We start from the raw sequence: 16,524 nt of genomic DNA, 5'->3' as shown, positions 1-16,524 counted from the left end.
ACCCGCCCAAGGGGGTGGCGGTGGACGGGCAAGGACGGTGTGCACCGGAAAGGGCCGGCGCTGAGGAGCACTTGGCAGGAAAGAGAAGCGCCTTCCGAGGGGGCTGCCCTGGGGGAGAAGCAGTTTGAGAGCACACGAGGCGTTGCTGCGCTGGCGACTCGGCCCCAAGCAGTGCGTGCCCCCTTCTGTGGGGCAGAGAGGCTGGGGATGCAGCAAAGCCCAAGCTCCCCCCGAGACACCTGCCCCTGGGGGCCTACCTTCACTCCTCTCAGATGAGCAGTCTCGCAATCGCTTTTTGTCAAAGGCAGGAGGCTGGGCAGAGCGCTCTGGCGCTCTCTCGGCCTTGGACAGGGCCGAAAAATCGTCTAAAGGCGGCCTGTGTGCCTTGTCTGCTTGGGCTTTTTGATGGGAGCGCTCTGAGGAGGGGAACAGAGAAAGAGCTATGAAACGCCTGCTTTCCCCTCTCTTTCTGCTTGGCACAGGAGGCTCTCGGGCAGAGTTTTGCAGCTCCACAAACACGGGGGCGGCGGGGAGGTGTGCCAGAGCTGCGGCACTGCTGTGGGCACGGCTGACACCTGAGGGTCCCTACAAAGCTGAGCTGCACCTGCACACACCTCACCTGCAGCCCTGCCATAGCCCTGCCTCACCCCTGGGAGTGAAGGGTATCCTCCTCCTCCTCCTCCTCCTCCTCCTCCTCCCCGGGCAGGGGCAGCACTTACTGGCGGCGGTGAAGAAGGAGTTGACCAGCTTGTGGCGGTCCTTGCGCGCGGGGTCGGCCAGGCTGGGGGGCACGGGGGCTCTGTGCTTCAGCGACAGCTTCTTGGGAGCTTTAGTTTTCTCGTAGGGTTTGTTCTGCCACTGGGATTTCAACATGCTCTGGAAGTGCAGGCTCGTGGGCACGTCTGCAGGGGGATACAGAAGGTGTAATCCAAATTGAAACACGCACCCAAGAGCTGTGGTTCCATCAGCCCGGCCCAGTGCTCCCAGTAAGAACAGCCCTCGATGAACGTGCAAGCACAGGCTGTCAGATCCTGGCTTCCAAACATTCCCCTCACGTTCAGGAAGGAGCTGCAATAGGTCCCCAACGTTTTTAATCTTTGCAGGTCTTTGTGAAAAGGACATTCCTACAGGATTCACAGCCCAAGCACATCCTGGCAGGAGAATGAAGTTTTCTTTGTCAGAAAACTCCTGTGTCTTCACCTCTGAAGGTCTCTCATGTGGTGCTACCTCAAATCTGGCTTCCAAGAACCTGAGGTATCTCAGCACCAAACCTGGGCTCAAAGAGAGAAATTCAGCCAAAACCCTCAATCTCAAGCCAGAAGCCAGCCAGGTACTGCAGCGTGTTCATCTGCCTGATGTGGCACCTCAGCCACGAGAAGCTGTGTGTGACCACACCTGAGAGGCCCCGAGGGCAGGAGAACTCCTGGCTGACAGCTGAACCCCTGCCCAGCATTTCCCTCCCAGTCTCAGGGTGGAAAGCCCCAGCAGACCCAGGCAGGCAAAGAGGATGGAGCTGGCAGAGCATGGGCTGGAGCTGCTGGGGATTGACTCCCTGGAAAGAGCCAGGACAGCTCCATTCCAAGCGCTTCGATGGTTAAAGCTCTCAGCCAAGCCCTTGCTGAGCAAGGGCAGCCACAGGCTGATGGGGCCATCACTGCTGGCTGGTGGGGACATGTCCCCAAAACCAGACAGGGGCCAGGCCGGTCCTTCAGGGGTGCTGCCAGCCACTGGAATGGTCAGGCTTGGGAAAAAATGACCTCTGCTCTCTGTCATCTTTCTCTTTCTCCTCCCAATTCACATCCCACACCATCTGTGGAAGGAGGGGACGGGTGAAGGGAGGGGGAGAGCGCCGAGACAAAACGATGCCAGCGGAAAAGCGAGTTCTTGGCTGGTTTGGCAGTGCCCTGAGTGACAGCATCCCTCCTCCCCCTGCTCCTCGGGAAGCAGTGCAGGGCTCCCAGGGACCGGCAGATGGCAACCACAGTGAGCCCAGCGCTCATCCTCCCTCCAAGGTTATTACATCATCCAAAAATTCCCAGCGAGGAATCAAACCAACCAGGGGAAAGAAAAAAACCCAACAAAAATAAAACAACCCCACGCCGCCCTGGAAGGAAGGGGACAAAAGGGAACAAAGCTCTGGCAGAGCACAAGCACAGGGGTTCAAGGCCTCGCTGGCTGGGTCCTGGCCTGCCAGGGGAATATGTGAATAAATGATCTTTTCCTCCTGCAGTGCCTGGCAGTTTTGCCCTTGGCAAAGTGCTCCGGAGATCCCGGCTGGCAGCGGAGAGCCCGCAGCTCAAAGTGAAAGTCAGCACATGCTCAGAGCTGCATCCAGCAGGAATCCTGCACACACCCCCAGCCCAGCACCTGGGCTCATGTCACACGACAGCCCTCAGTGCACACCAACAGCACCAGGCACGCTGATTTCCCCACCTGAACACGTTACCTGGCTTTTTTTTTTTTTTTTTTTGGATAGGAATCAGCCCCATCCTGAAAATCAACCCTGGCAAACTGCATTAAGCGTTAGTGAATAAATAAAGTTCACCAGTAGGGGAAAAAAAAAAAAAAAGGGTATTTCTGCACAGGTGTTTTATGCTTTATACCAATTAGTTTTTAAATCCAGTTTTTTTATCTCATGCAGCCAGGACAGATCTTCTACCCTGAGAGCTGGCTGCAGGGAGCCCTGGAAATGGGAAAAATATGGGATAATTTGCCTGGTGCTCTGCTGCAATAGCACCCAACAGGTTGTCTCCCCACTTCCCAGGGTATTTGATTTAGCACTACAGAGGATCACAAGTGCTGTGAAATCAGAAAATAAATTCCTGCTCCAGGAGTTCATTAAGTTCCTTGAACACTCCTGATCTGAGCTGCGTCTTTGGGAGGGGAGGGATCCACCTAAAAATAGCACTAATTTACTATTTTAGTCTGGTTTAAAAATAGTGCTGATGAAAGAGGCCACATTAATTGCTCCCAGACACTCCCCGCATTTCCCACTGTCACATGAGGTTTGTGAAAAGCTGGAATTTAAACCCAAGCACACAAATCAGCCCGGTGCCTTGTGCCAGACCAAGCACTTGATGCCCCCGTGGGAAGCCAGGCCACACACCTTCCTCCCAGCAGGAGAATCCCAGGATGGCTTGGCAGGGACACCTCCCACCACCCCAGCTTGCTCCAAGCCCTCTCCAGCCTGGCCTTGGACACTTCCAAGGATGGAGAAGCCACAATTTCACACCTCAAGCGGCCACGAAGTTCTTCCCACTGTGATCCATGCACTGCCCAGCTCTCCTGCTAAAAGCAGCAGCTCAAGAAGACTCTGGAAATTACTCTTCCCTTGGGAAAAGTCCCTACACATGAAATTCGGGAACAGCCCACGGTCAGGGTTGGTTAATTATTCCTCTCAATGATGATTAACCCTGAAGCTGTAACACAGGAAATTGAGTGTCCTAAGGAACATCCCTTCTTACTGTGCCCACCGAAGCATGGAAGATCGTTTTCAATTCCTCACGAGGTCAGAAAGGATTTGCTGTGACAAACCAGTCCACAGATCACTTTATACAGATGGACAAACTCACGGAAGCAAATATCTCTGAGTGGTTTAGAGCCCCAAAGGAAGGACCCCCCAGGCACTGCTTGGCTTTGCCACCCTGAGTGAGGCTTCCCAAAAGCCAGCAGAGCCCAGGTGCCCCCCTTTCCCAGCCCCTCCCGCTCCGGACAACGCTCTGAGCTCAGAACCACCCGCAGATGAACACTTGGGTTGGCCCCACGCACACCCGCAGCCCCAAACGCCCCCCGGGGCCGCGCTCACCGTCTGGGAATGACAGGACAGGATGGATGCAGGAATCCAGCTGGGACAGGCGCTCCAGCAGAGGCGCGTCGTACTGGATGTCGGGCGCGCCGGAGCCGCGGCTGCCGCACAGGGCGCACGAGGGGTTGACGTCGCAGCTGCAGCGCGCCAGGCTGGCACGGTGGGCCTGCGGGGGACACGGGGACAGGGGGACACGTCACAGCCAGCACAGGCGCTGTGCACACAGCTCCTGGGGACAGCGCAAGGGGAACATCCCAAAATGCACTTTTAGCTTTTTAATGTTCCTCGGGCATTGGTATATAGAAGTACATACCGTATTTCTGCTGTACTTCTATTGTATTTCTATTGTATTCTATGTGTATAAAGTAGCCAAAACCAAACCTGTGCTTTATATATTAGTTAGTTACATTTTATTTTCAATAAAGACATTATAAATTTATTTCTGTATCATTTATTATATTGAATAGCTGTTGTGTGACATCTATAAATACTGTTATAAAATTATACTTAGGACGCATAATATATATGCCTAGTACATTCAATATTAATTCTATATATTATATAGAACTATAATGTGTATCTACATATATATGCACACATACACTCCTCTCTTTTTTTCTCTACCTTTTACAGAACCTGTTAATTTCGTCTGGCCTCACGAGAGGATGCTTTCACTTTGCATAAACACAACTGAAAACTACGACTTACCAGCACAGACAGTTTACCAGCTGCTAAATTTGACTAAAAGTGTTTAATTTTATCTAGGTTGAAACCTCATTTATAAAAACCATGAGGCAGCACAATCCCGCTGTCAGAGAAGGGGGAAAGAATCCGTTTTTAGTTCCAGTGGGTCAGAGGCATCATTACATGCCAGGAGCTGACACTTGCAGGGACATCTACAGAGTGACAAAGGCGGCTCTCAACCTTGCTCCTTAATCCAGCACAGAGTCTCAATTCACAGATTTATAGACCTGATACAGACTTCATTTGTGTGAAACCACTGCAGACACACAAGTGGGTATAAATCCCATGCAGAGAAAACAACCCCTGACTCCCCACCAAAACGGGAGAACAAATCAAACTGGACCCTGTCCTGAGTCAGAATTGTTCAAATCATTTCCATGAATGACTGGAAAGATGGGAGAGAACATCCACAGCAAATTAGCACTGCATTGGGAAGGGCTGCTTGAAGGAAAGAGCTGGAAACCCACTCCTGGTTAACAAGAGAAATTATCCAAAATAAATGGAATATAATTCACTGAGGGCAAATGCAAGAAGCAAACGCAGTGCCCAGAGAAGAGCAGGAAGGCGTAAGTGAGAAGTCACGATGCCACCTCGGAAGTTCTGCCCTGAGGATGTGGAGGTTGTGATGGATCCAAAAATGAGCATGAATCAGCAGTGCTGTACCACTGCTGGGAATTAATTAATTAATAAAAATTAATAACGATTAAGCCCACGGGGCTTTCTAACCGGGATGGTTTGTGCAAGGAGAGAGGCAATCCTGCTGCTCTGCCAACGTGTGAGCTGGAGGGGCTGCCCCCAGCTTTGGGCACAGATTCCCATAAACGTGTGCACCAAACTGTGAGGAAAACAATTAAAAAACATTCCAAGGTCTCAAAAACTCCACAATGCATGCCTAAAGTTCAATCCACAGCCACTCTGGGCTGGGCAGGAGAGTGGAGGAAACTGGACCTGGTATTTCTGGAGGTATTTCTGAAGCACGACTTGGCCATGACTCAGCTGTCTCTGGAATGACTGGAGGAGAACTCAGAAATCCCCTGAGCTCTGGCACTTCCATGCCTGGAGCTGCTCTTCTGAACCATCTCCGATTACCAAAACGTACTTGATGACAACAACAAAGACCTGACACAGAATTTAACAGCCAATTCTTCAAGCACGGAGTGCACAAGGCAGCATCTACCATGAGGAAGTTTATCAACTTCCAAATCGCTGAAGATCTTGCAAGCGATCACTGCAGAGCTCTCCCAGAAATACCCCAGATAAAACTGCAGATAAGTGATCAGTTAAAGCTGATGCAGCTGAGCAAGAACCTATTTTGCTCAGAAAAATGCTGCTGTTGGAGCTCTTCTTTAAAACATCCGCAGAGTGAAAACCCCCCAGTGCTTGTGGAAAAGTTAGACTTGAAACACTTTGTCTCAAAGGCAAGTGGATTTCTGCCATTATGGTTCTGCATGCACAAATAAAGATCCTTATTTCCTCCATTTCTCACTATTTTCCCCTCCAACTGACAGTTTATGGTATTCCTAAGAGAAAATAAAAGGAATTAAAACATGGCCCTTCCTCATACAGGCAATAAACTGTAATTCCATTGAATGAATTCTGCATAAGGGAGAGGAGCATAAAAAATAAGAATAAAGAAAACAAAACAGGAAGAGACAGGGCATTCATCCCACGTATGCCTGGGCAAACAGCTGTGGTTTTTCCCTTGAGCAGCAGCAGCGACTTCCTGGGCCTTTGCTAATTCTCACGTCAGAGTTAAGGTTTCCTGATACTTCCCAGGGCTTCTTTCCCCTGCTCACACTGTGCCACACTGACCTACCTGGCCTTGAGATCACCTCGGGCTGGCTGGCTCAAGAAAACTCACGAGTTCAGCATCTTCCCTCCCCGGCGACAGCGAAGAAAAATCTTCCAACCCGCTCCAGCCTTCTCCTTCACTTCTCCTTCGTTTTCCCAACATCCTGCCCTCCTGCTCTCCCTCCCTGTTGTCTTTTTTCCATCTTGACAAGAACAGCAGGAGCAGAACACACGCAGCTCACCTTTTTGGAGAGGGGCATGACGGTGCTGGGTCGGACGAGGCGCCGCTTCTTGCAGCTGAGGACGGGGCGGGTGCGGGCGGCCACGCACGTCCCGTCCGCGGGGACCTGCGCCAGGCGCTGCTTCTTCTGCAGGAGCTCCTCGGCTTCCTGGCCATCTCCCTGAGCGTGTTCTGCCAGGCCAGGCTGCAGACTGCCCCACGAGACAAGGAGGAGAGGAAAACCTCAGTTAATCACGCAGCACTACGGGGCAGGTTCGCGGTTCACACCTGAGCAAACATTGCAAGCTCGGTTTAAAGCTCTGCAAGTTCATGGCACAACAGGTTTTATTAAACCGACTCCGTTTTTTGATTTTACTTCAGCCACCTTTCACTCTCCCATGACGGAACCTTTGACAAAGTATCTCTGGAAGCTCTGAACAAAAAAAAACCAGCATCGAAAGCCAAAGTGCAAAAGCCACTCCAGACACAAACAGCTTTAACCCTAGAATTCAGCTTCCTCCAGAATGAGAGTTCGGAGAATCTTAAGACAAGAGGTTTTCATGAGTCTAAATGCCAGAGAACATATCATTTTACAGAAAAAAATATTTAACCCTGATATAAACTTGGTTCTGATGAGTATTTGAGGTGTTGTCTACCCGTGGCAGCTCTCAGCAGTGACCCCAGAAAGGTGCAGCGTGAATATCGACCTCTCTCAGGCACAAAGGATGCAGCAGCCCTGGCATCAACACCCTGTGCCCTGAGCAGATCCCAGCGCAGCAGCGCCTATCTACGGAACCTTTTCATGTCAATTCCACGAGTGTTTCATTTCTAAAAATGCAAAACATGAAAGCCCTGTGGTCTAAGGCTGTGCGGTTCAAAGGCTACAGCGATACAAAGGGCTCTGTTCCAGCCTGCAGTGTTCCAGCTGCAGCCACGGGCTCCTTGATCTGCTCGCACTCCATCCATGCAGGATCCATCCCTCCTTTCCTTTTCCCCTCTCTTTTTCCCTGCCTCCTCAAGGCACTGAGCAAGTGCAACATTTTTCAAGGGTTCTCAAGTGGTTCAACCCCGTAGCATCACGGAGTGTCTTTCCACTTGTTTTCATTTACCCACTTCGAGACTTTGTCAACAAAAGCAGCCTGGAGAAATAAAGAATTCAGGAAGCTTTACTCCCCAAATCAATGGGATTCCTCCATAACTCCAATAAAGTGGCTCACTGGTTACAGATAATTCTGCAAGCAGGGCATTAGTACCTTTGCATCACACAATTTTCAGATGTATTAAAACTACTCATAAAGAAACAAGTTTTGCCCATGCTCAGTGCACAGCTGCCTGCAGGGCTCCTTCGTGTAAACACAGCTCAGTTTAATTCCATTTTCAGCAAAACAATGCAGCAGAAAACCTCAAGCAAGCAATCTCCTCCAAAATGTTTCCAGGCATGATCTACCACTGTACTTTTTGAATAAAGACACCATCTACACCATCACCAAACCAGTTACAGCCTGGTTTCCAATGGGACATCACCAAGATCATAAAAGCAAACTCTTCCAGAAAATCCAGGAGCTTACGTGTTAATAACTCCATTGACGGGTCTTGGTGCTCCACAGGGCTTGGTGGGATGGGATTCAGGAGTATTTGCAGCAGAAATAGCCAAGTTTTCTAGGGGCTGGGATCCAGACACACTCTAAGGAAGGGTGAGAAAAATATAAATTAATCAAAGCTTCTTAAATACCCACAGTTTTTATTCCTGGGTTCTAGCTGGGGATTCTGCACCGTAGCCATGGATTTGCACACAGGACTTCAAAGCAGGGTTCAGAAGTCGCTGTGTGAACAGGAGACCAGGGACGGAAGGAGATCTTCGGGAGCAGCAAGAGGACGGATACAAGGCAGCTCTTTCATTCCAAGATCCAAAGGACTTTAATTCCCCTCAGGCAACCAGGAGCATGAAAGGCTGAGGGCTTTAAGGAGATTTTAGCATTTTGTCTCCATGGTGCAAACAAGTTCATCACCACCTGTAAAAACCTCTGCAGTCTGTCCTGCAGCTTGGTTTCTGCTCTGAGCCACGTGGTTGAAAGCTCCTGCCTAAGAACTTTGGGGGAAAACAGCGAGGGAGGGAGAGGGGAACTGACTTGCAAAACTGAATTTGCATTTTAACTTACTACCTGTGCAAACACAGTCCAAACAGCATTTCAGGGAGTGTTTTTAATGAGTGTGAACCCATTTCACTCTGTAGGGTTTGGATGGGAGCAGGGCGAGTCTGTAACGCCAAAAGTGCTGGATAAACACAAAGCTGGAAACAACTTTTTGGTAGAGGAAAGTGAATAAAAACTGAGTTAAAAACACTGTGCTCCCCAATCCCCTGTGCCTGAGGTCTGAAACACAAAGCCCCTGGCTCTGCAGGGAGCAGCAGGATTGTCACCAAGCCTCCAAGGACACACTGGCTTTGTACCTCCCACCAGTGACATTCCCGCTCCCCACCCTGGGCCAGCCCACCAGTGTGTCCATACCTCTGGCACTCATCACCTTCAGCCCGCTGCGTTTGTGTCAGACACACTCCGGGGTTAAACTTTATCTCTTCCTTCGTGCAGCACTTCCTACACTCCCTGCCCTGTCTCCTGCTGGGGCTCCCCCTCTGAGCACACACAGCGGTGATGTGGTTCGAGTACCCAGAAAGGCAGAGCTCTGACACCTCACAGATGGTCAGCCAAGCCCCCTGCTTGGCCCTGACTCCATCCCAAGCCCATCTGGATTGTGGTGGTTAAATCTCCCCTGCAAACACCCCCTGATCAATGAACAACAAAACCAGGCCGTGGCAGCGCCGGATTAACGGTTTCCAGAAGAGCAGAGACCTGAGTCACCCAGGGAAGGGCAATTTCTAACAACTCACACAACTTCTGCCTGGGCCTGTTTGAGGAACTTAGCAGGGGTTTTACACTTCTGCTAAAAGAGACGTTTCTCCTACGGGGGAGCAAAGACAGGATGAGACCAACTCTGCCACCCAGGGACAGAGGAGCAAGATCAGATCACACCTGGGACAGCAGGGCAAGGCAGCAGCCCAGCCAGGTGAAGTCGTGCAGGAGCTGAACGCTCTTCCTCTGCTTTGCTGAGCCTTGGCAAGGCTGAGCCTCCACGTGACACCCGCCAGAGGCACCCCTGGTGCACCAGGGCGGGTACTCATGACTCACAAGCTCTTTTGAAATCGTTTATTTTCTTCTCCACAAAGGGTCTTAAAGGAGGAACTTCTCCAAGAGCTCTGCCTTGGTGGCTCGAGATAGGAATAGAGGGACTCAGCTGCTTCCAGTGGAGGAGCTGCAAAGCCTCAATCCAACGAGTGTTTATCAGGAGCAGCCCAGGCTCCCTTTATCAGCCTGAGATGGGTGTACCCCGACACACGAGCAGAGCCAACACCTCCTGCACTCTCACACCAGCTCCTGGTGCGCCTCCCAAGGCCCTGCTGGGATCCAGAGCAGCATCCATTGCACCAGGATCACACCCCTGCTCCTGACTGAGCTCTTCTGTGCGTTTTGGATCTGGAAGTTCCTGTTCTTAGGATCCCTGGGACTCCTGGGGGCGTCAAAGACTCAATTGTGGCACATCTGCTGTTGCACATCAGGGCAGCAAAGCATTTGTGTGCAGATAGTAGCCATGAGCCAACGCCAGGAATGTCCCCTGCATTCCCAAAAAACCCTAATAAAAGCAGGCCGGTTCAGACCTTCACCTATTACTAGATATTGGCCCCTAATTAAATATTTCAAGTGCAGCCCCTCACTAGACAAGCAATCCGAGGAACCAAAATCAACAGCCAAGTTATGTCTTCAGGGCTTCTCGTTATTTCCATCTTCAGGTAAAAAATATTTATTCACCTACTGAGCTTCCATTTCCCAGAAGATATTCCCAGGCCTTATTTGCAAAGCCCTTCCCTCCACCGGTGATAGGATTAGCTCCTCCTGGGGATTATCAGCCCCATCCCACGTAGGAAGCCGATGCCCAAGGACACGGATCCAGCCGAGGGAGGCACTCGGAGAGGGGGAGATCCAAGGGAGCTGGGGTGAGACAGGATGGATCCCTCCCTTTGCTCCACGCTGCAGATGTGTCTCTGACTCTGCCAGTTTGGGGGGAAAAAGCCTGGAGGGTGCCAGAACGATAAGCACCTCTCCAGGAAAGGCCCAAGATCCCTTCCCAGTAAGAGCCCCCACGCTCTCTGGGTAATCTCTGGCTCGGAGCAGATCAAGGCTCTGACTCAACACCACGCCCTAATGAGCAGCCCTAATTAAGCACAAACCCAGGGGCTGGGTGCCCAGGGGTGACACTTCCAGCACTGTCACGGAGGAGTTGGGAGTGTGGAGTGATGCGTGAGTCCCTGTGGAAGGGGAAAAACCCCTTTTTTCAGGAGCAGGCCAAGAAGGCACACAGGGCTGCAGGATTGCCAAGCAGAACCTGCAGAAGTTTCAGGGACCACCCTTCTCCTCCTACTCCACCACAACTTCCAAACCCTCCAGTTTAATACATCAATGCATCTCCCAGGATCCAAAGCAATCCCAGGCAGGCTGAGCAGAACGATCAAGCCTTTAGTCTGTGCCCTACATTTCTGCATTAAATAATAAATACCTGGCACTCTGCATAGTTTCCAGTGCATCTCACTGCAATCATTAGTGCCCTTTCCAAGGGGGAATGCTCAGGCAGATCTTAAATAGCCACATCTTTAGCAGCCTTTGCTAATCATGCTGCTCTCAGTTTGAGGTGCTTTTTTTGTTGGAGAGAAAGGATTAGTTAGGATTTTAAAGCTTCACAAAATGTTAATGCACGTTACAAAGGTGCCCCCAGGAACTCTGTTCTAAAAGGTGTTTAAAACCTTTTGTTTATCAACCCCAAAGTAACGTGGGAGGGGGCGAGCTACAGACCAAGATCAGCGATTCCCACCTGGAGTCACAGGGAGGAGCTGCTCCACGAGGCCGGTTCCAAACCCAGAGGTTTGAGCATCCCTGTGCCCCACAGCTTCAGGGATGCCCTCTCCCTCCCTCCCTCCCCAGAAGTGGTGCAGGTGGAGCACCTGGACCAGGCAGCCCCACTGCTGGCACCTACCAGGCGGTCAGCTCCCGGCTCCAGCTTAACCTCAGCTCGAACAGGACGGGAAGAATCATCTACTGCAGGGTCAGGGGGTGCAGCTTCACCAAGAACTATCAGCCCCTGGAAGAGAGGGAACAGGAATTAACTGCGCATCCTTTGGTCTCCACAGGGAAGCCTCGTCCCCCCAAACCCCGATGCTGCAACAGCAGGCCTTGAATTCCCACCACGGCTTCCAGACGCGCCAAAGCCAATCCCCTGCTGCTGCCTGGCTTCTCCTGACATCCCAGCTGAGCTGAGAGAGGGAGGGACAGCGGCTGGGGGCAGCTCACAGGCCTCTGAAGCACCGCCTGTCCCGCTTGCCACCGCTGCCCTGCTGCCCAGGGGCAGCTCCAGGGACACTCGTGCCAGCCGAGCCAGAGGAGTTTCCTGCGGGAGCACAGAGCCACTGCTCTCATCCTAACAGAGTGGAACTCACCACCACAGCCAAGCAAACAACTCTGAGTGGGTGACAAAAATCTACAGACCTGTTAAAAGAAGCGGTGTTTACAAAAATTCAGTAAGGAAAGAAAGACACTGCTATAAACTGAACGGGACAGAGCAGAGTGGCTGAGCACTGTTTTATCACGTTTAACATATGCTGTCCTGTTTAACTGAAGTTTAATCTAAAGGCAGGACTGCTTTGTTCTCAGAAGAGCACAAAGTGAAAAAAAATCATTGTAATTATGCATATTCTGAGCTCTATTGTAACCAAGCAAATGTGCAAAGGGATTAGGAAGTTTGGTGGAACCTCCAGGCCACGAACAAAGCCCAGGACAAAGACAAGCCCCAATGAGTTTGGTCAAAACAAGGAACTGTGAAGGGGCTGCTCAGATCAAGAACAGAGAGATCAGGCACCTGAAAACATTTCTGGAGGCTGCACAGTGTGTCACAGCAAAGGGAGCCTGGAGGGGAACCTGGGCACGTTATCTGCAGAGAGGACAGAGCTGCACGGTTTCCCTCAACAGCCTGCTGTTTTTAAATGTATATTTTACAACCAGCTCCGAGAGCACACTCCCCGATTTGCTGTTTGCCTCCACATCTCACCAGGCTCTGACTGAGCCAATCCCAATGTGCTGAGCTCAATTCCTGCTGAGATCCCCAGGCAGAGGTTTACCCTCAAAACACAGCGTTATTTTTGACTGCCTCGTCCTTCCCTTGCTTTGATCACACACAGCCATGTGTCTTTCTTCAAGGGTACACTGGGATGTAAACTCTTAACATATAAAGGTAATTAACCTAAAAAAAGAATGAAATCAAATTTCTTGGAACTTTACAACCTGTAGAACTCTGAATTCTTGCAGCAGCTACATTTTAACCTCCTTATGGCCAAATAAGCTGGAGTTAAGTTATACTGACAGGAAAAACAAGGTGTTTCCAAATTCTTTAACTGTTTTCCTTGTACAATTTGAAGCCAAATCCATTCCAACAAGCTCGTGTGTTACTGACACACAGGGTTGTTTCTCTAGTCTCCTATTTTTGTTCCAAGCCCTTTTAAGATGCTCTCTGGTTTTTCACTGGTGCAAACAGAATCTGTTTTAGAGCCACCCCAGAGCTCAGCGGCATCAAGATAACGACAGCTGGGTGCAAGAATAATCCCCAGCAAGCCCTATCAGAGATGGGGCATGTAATACTCGTGGTTCTGTGTTTTTCTTCTTCAGGTAGAACAGCCACTACCCAAAACACTCAAGTTCTGAGCACCCCTGCACCTTAAGCAACACGTTTCATCTTAAATTTATGTACTGGGTTATCTCAGTTGAGCTGTGGTTTGAACAAATCAAAGAGGATGATTCTGTTGGCCAGAACCCTTCAGACCCTGAGGCTTAGATAAAAACACTGGGGATGTTTGTAACCAGTACCAGGCCATTTCACGAGCCTGTCAAATCGTCATCACCTGGTGAAAGTTCTGAACCTTCCACATCATTACATGAGTATTCTCATTTCTTGCATTATTTAACTTTTAGCGTAAGAATGTTCGGCTATTTTGTACTTTTTACTTAAAACCACGCTGCACCATCAGCTTTACGACAGAAGGAAGATGATTCTTTGTGAAGAATCGTTCATTTGCCCACTTCCCAGAAGCCTTCTGCCCTAATCCCAGTAATGGATTCTGCTCACAAGCCGTGCTCTTCCACCTCCTCATTTAGAGCGCTCGCTCACTCAATTAAGCCTGTTTTTCTGCACAGCTGCATCAAAGTCCAGTCTCCCTCCCCTGCTTTCTACCCCCTGGAAGCCTCTCCCACCACCCCCAGAGCAGCACACATCTTGGGAAAGGCGTTTGCCAGGCTGAATTCCTGAGGATCTCTCAGTTGATGCAATACCAGGAGCCTTCTTGCCACAAACTCCAGACATTCCTTCCTCCAAGGCCTGACATTTAGATGTGCATGCCTGAACAAGTCTCCCTGACAGCCCCTTCCTCATCCCTTCTCTGCTGCCCCCCATTCCCCCACCATCTGAGAGCAATGCTAAAAAAAAAATTCCCTGCACCGAGAAAGGTCAGCGCCGAAAAAAAGCGCTATTTTTTATGGAACAGACTCAATTTTAAGCCTGTTCAGATAGCATCTGAACTAACTTCCTCCACAGGCCACTCCCTTTTCCACTAAGTCTCAGCCGTTCTTATCCCCATCTTCAGCTACTCCCAAAAAGAAAGAATGGGAAGGTTTTAAAAAAAAATCAAAGAAAAGGAGAAAGGCTTGAGTGCTGGGGAACAGCATCACACATGGGACAGCACCAAAGACTGGCTCTAAAGCAAGGTATTGCTCCCTTCACGTTATCACATCGAACCAGGGACTGGAATTACACTCAGCCCATGCCAAATTGCATTACCATTAGTCACAGCTTTGCAATCTGCTCTGGGAGAGAGGTGGGGGGAAAGCACCAGACTCTGCATCGGTGGTGTCAGGGAGAGCCACGAGGAGGCAAAGCAGAGCAGGGGTGTCCAAAGGCATCTGCTGCTCACCTTGTTGGCTCTGATCTGCTTGTAGATGTCCGTCTGCTGGCGGATGCGGTACTCCAGGTCCGAGACGTGCGCCTGCAGCCAGTTCCAGCGGCTGACGATGGCAGCTCGGTCTGCTGCCCACCTCCACTCGGCCCTGCGCCTCCTGCAACAACACACAGCATCCTTCTGAGGGGATTTTAATTACACAGGCCACAAAAACGCGAGGAGGAGCGACAGACGGATCAAAAGCTCCGTCCTGGATGGCAGGACTGATACAATCTCCCCGCTGCTAATCATCACAGAGGAATTACAGCCCTGCTGCGAGGGCCACGTCTCTGCAGAGCAATATTCCAACATCTTCTGGTACCCAGTGACTCTTCAAAGCCCTCAAAAAAAAAGTCTCTGTCATCAGTCCCCCAAATCCACCTGGAGAGCAGCTCATACCACGCGGCCACAATTAAAACCTCAGTGATGAATTCACAACCACCACTGCTGAGGTTTTTAAAAGTTGGAGAGGACCAACAGGGCCAACCCTGCCCAAGCTGCTCCCTGCAATGAAGTGTTGCAAAGGACAGAGCAGGCAACAGCAAAGCAAACCCGATTTCTGCATCTGATGGATGGACCAAGCAAATAAAGAAGCCAGGAAATAACATCAGCTGTCATCAAAACACCCTCAATCCCTACTGCTGCACGCCAGGGCAGAAAGGAACACAAAGATTGCAAGGAATGGATAAATCCTGGGCTCCACTCTCCATGTTAAAAGCCACAATATCATGAAAATGTACCCCAAGCATGCTGATTCCCGTAGATAAATGCTAAGGCTGCCCAGAAAGGAAGAAAACCCCGACACGGTGTGGAAACAAAGCATCAGCAAAAAGTGCTGACAAATCCATCTCGTTCCACAAAGCCTTTGCCACATCTGGATGCTCAGCAATGAAGAAATTAATCACAAAATAATTCCCTTTGCCCATCTCCCCTTCCTTCTGTGCAGCAATTCTGAACCAGCCAGAGCACGTGGGGCAGGGGAGCCACGGCAATGTCCAGATGTTTCCTCCAAAATCAAACCAGAAAGTCTTCTGCTGAGATGAACCCATTTCAGAGCTGAAACCAGCCACGACAGCAGAAGCAGCACGTGGTAAATGAGGTTTTGTACCGAGGCAGCCCCAGCTGCAGAGATGGGAAGGAGCAGAAACCATCAAGTTCTTCAAAAAATCTGCACCTCCTGGGCCTCTGCCCTGATTTAGGCGTAACTGCGACAGAATGCGCTTGCCTCAAAATGAAATAAATACAAAAAAGTCCCAGGGTTATTACAAGTTTCAAACCAACTGAACAGAAATACCCTGAAAAGGAGGAGTTGGTTGTTTCGAACTGCAAGTGGAACCCGTGCATTTTGAACGAGACACATTTCCACATCCCTGCAGAGCCAATGGGGATGAGGCCACGTTCCCCCTTCTGCCCTCCCAGCCTTCTCCAAGACCTTTTCCAAAACACCTTGAGGAGTTCAAGTCCTTCCCCCTGGAATATCTCCCTGTGTAAAGCCAGACTTCAGCAGTATTCTCTTTGGAGATTCACAGAGCCCTGGGAACTGTTTTTAGAACTAAGTTTTTAGAATAAAAATGCTACTGAGAGTACATCCAAAGTGCCAATTCCCTCGTTTGCCTCTGCCAACACTACAAAGCACCTCTGCCTGCTGGAACACTGGCCTGTGCTCTTAAATACAGCTCATTCTTTTGCTCAGATTACACAGAAATTGCGATTAAGTATGAAAAAAAAAAATAGTTTTAAATCCATTTAGTTTCTTAAGCGACAGCACAAGCAGCAGCAGACCTGCTCCTCACCTTAAAATCAGGACACATCCTACCCCAGAAAAACCCACTGGATTTGAACCAAAAATAACCCAAGAAAGCGAAACACGGTAATGCA

At 50.2% G+C, this 16,524-nt stretch overlaps 1 protein-coding gene across 4 annotated transcripts in view; it reads right to left on the bottom strand.

Annotated features, from left to right (window-relative positions):
• Positions 1-16,524, bottom strand: part of KANSL1 (KAT8 regulatory NSL complex subunit 1) — a 75,335-nt gene that overhangs the window by 4,941 nt on the left and 53,870 nt on the right. For 3 of the 4 annotated variants that reach the window (XM_040087145.2, XM_040087147.2, XM_040087146.2), the window contains exons 3-9: positions 14,623-14,764; positions 11,643-11,747; positions 8,129-8,244; positions 6,583-6,772; positions 3,806-3,971; positions 720-902; positions 258-416 (exon numbers count right to left, since the gene is read on the bottom strand). In XM_040087145.2, the coding sequence (XP_039943079.1) occupies positions 258-416; positions 720-902; positions 3,806-3,971; positions 6,583-6,772; positions 8,129-8,244; positions 11,643-11,747; positions 14,623-14,764 (1,061 nt within the window). The remainder of the gene's footprint in view (positions 1-257; positions 417-719; positions 903-3,805; positions 3,972-6,582; positions 6,773-8,128; positions 8,245-11,642; positions 11,748-14,622; positions 14,765-16,524) is intronic. The other variant, XM_040087148.2, reaches the window with a different exon arrangement.

This window comes from Hirundo rustica, chromosome 27 (assembly GCF_015227805.2).
Source record: "Hirundo rustica isolate bHirRus1 chromosome 27, bHirRus1.pri.v3, whole genome shotgun sequence".
In the NCBI taxonomy this organism is placed as follows: domain Eukaryota; kingdom Metazoa; phylum Chordata; class Aves; order Passeriformes; family Hirundinidae; genus Hirundo; species Hirundo rustica.
Note: the sequence above shows the minus strand (reverse complement) of the source record. Positions and strands in the feature narration are given on the sequence as shown.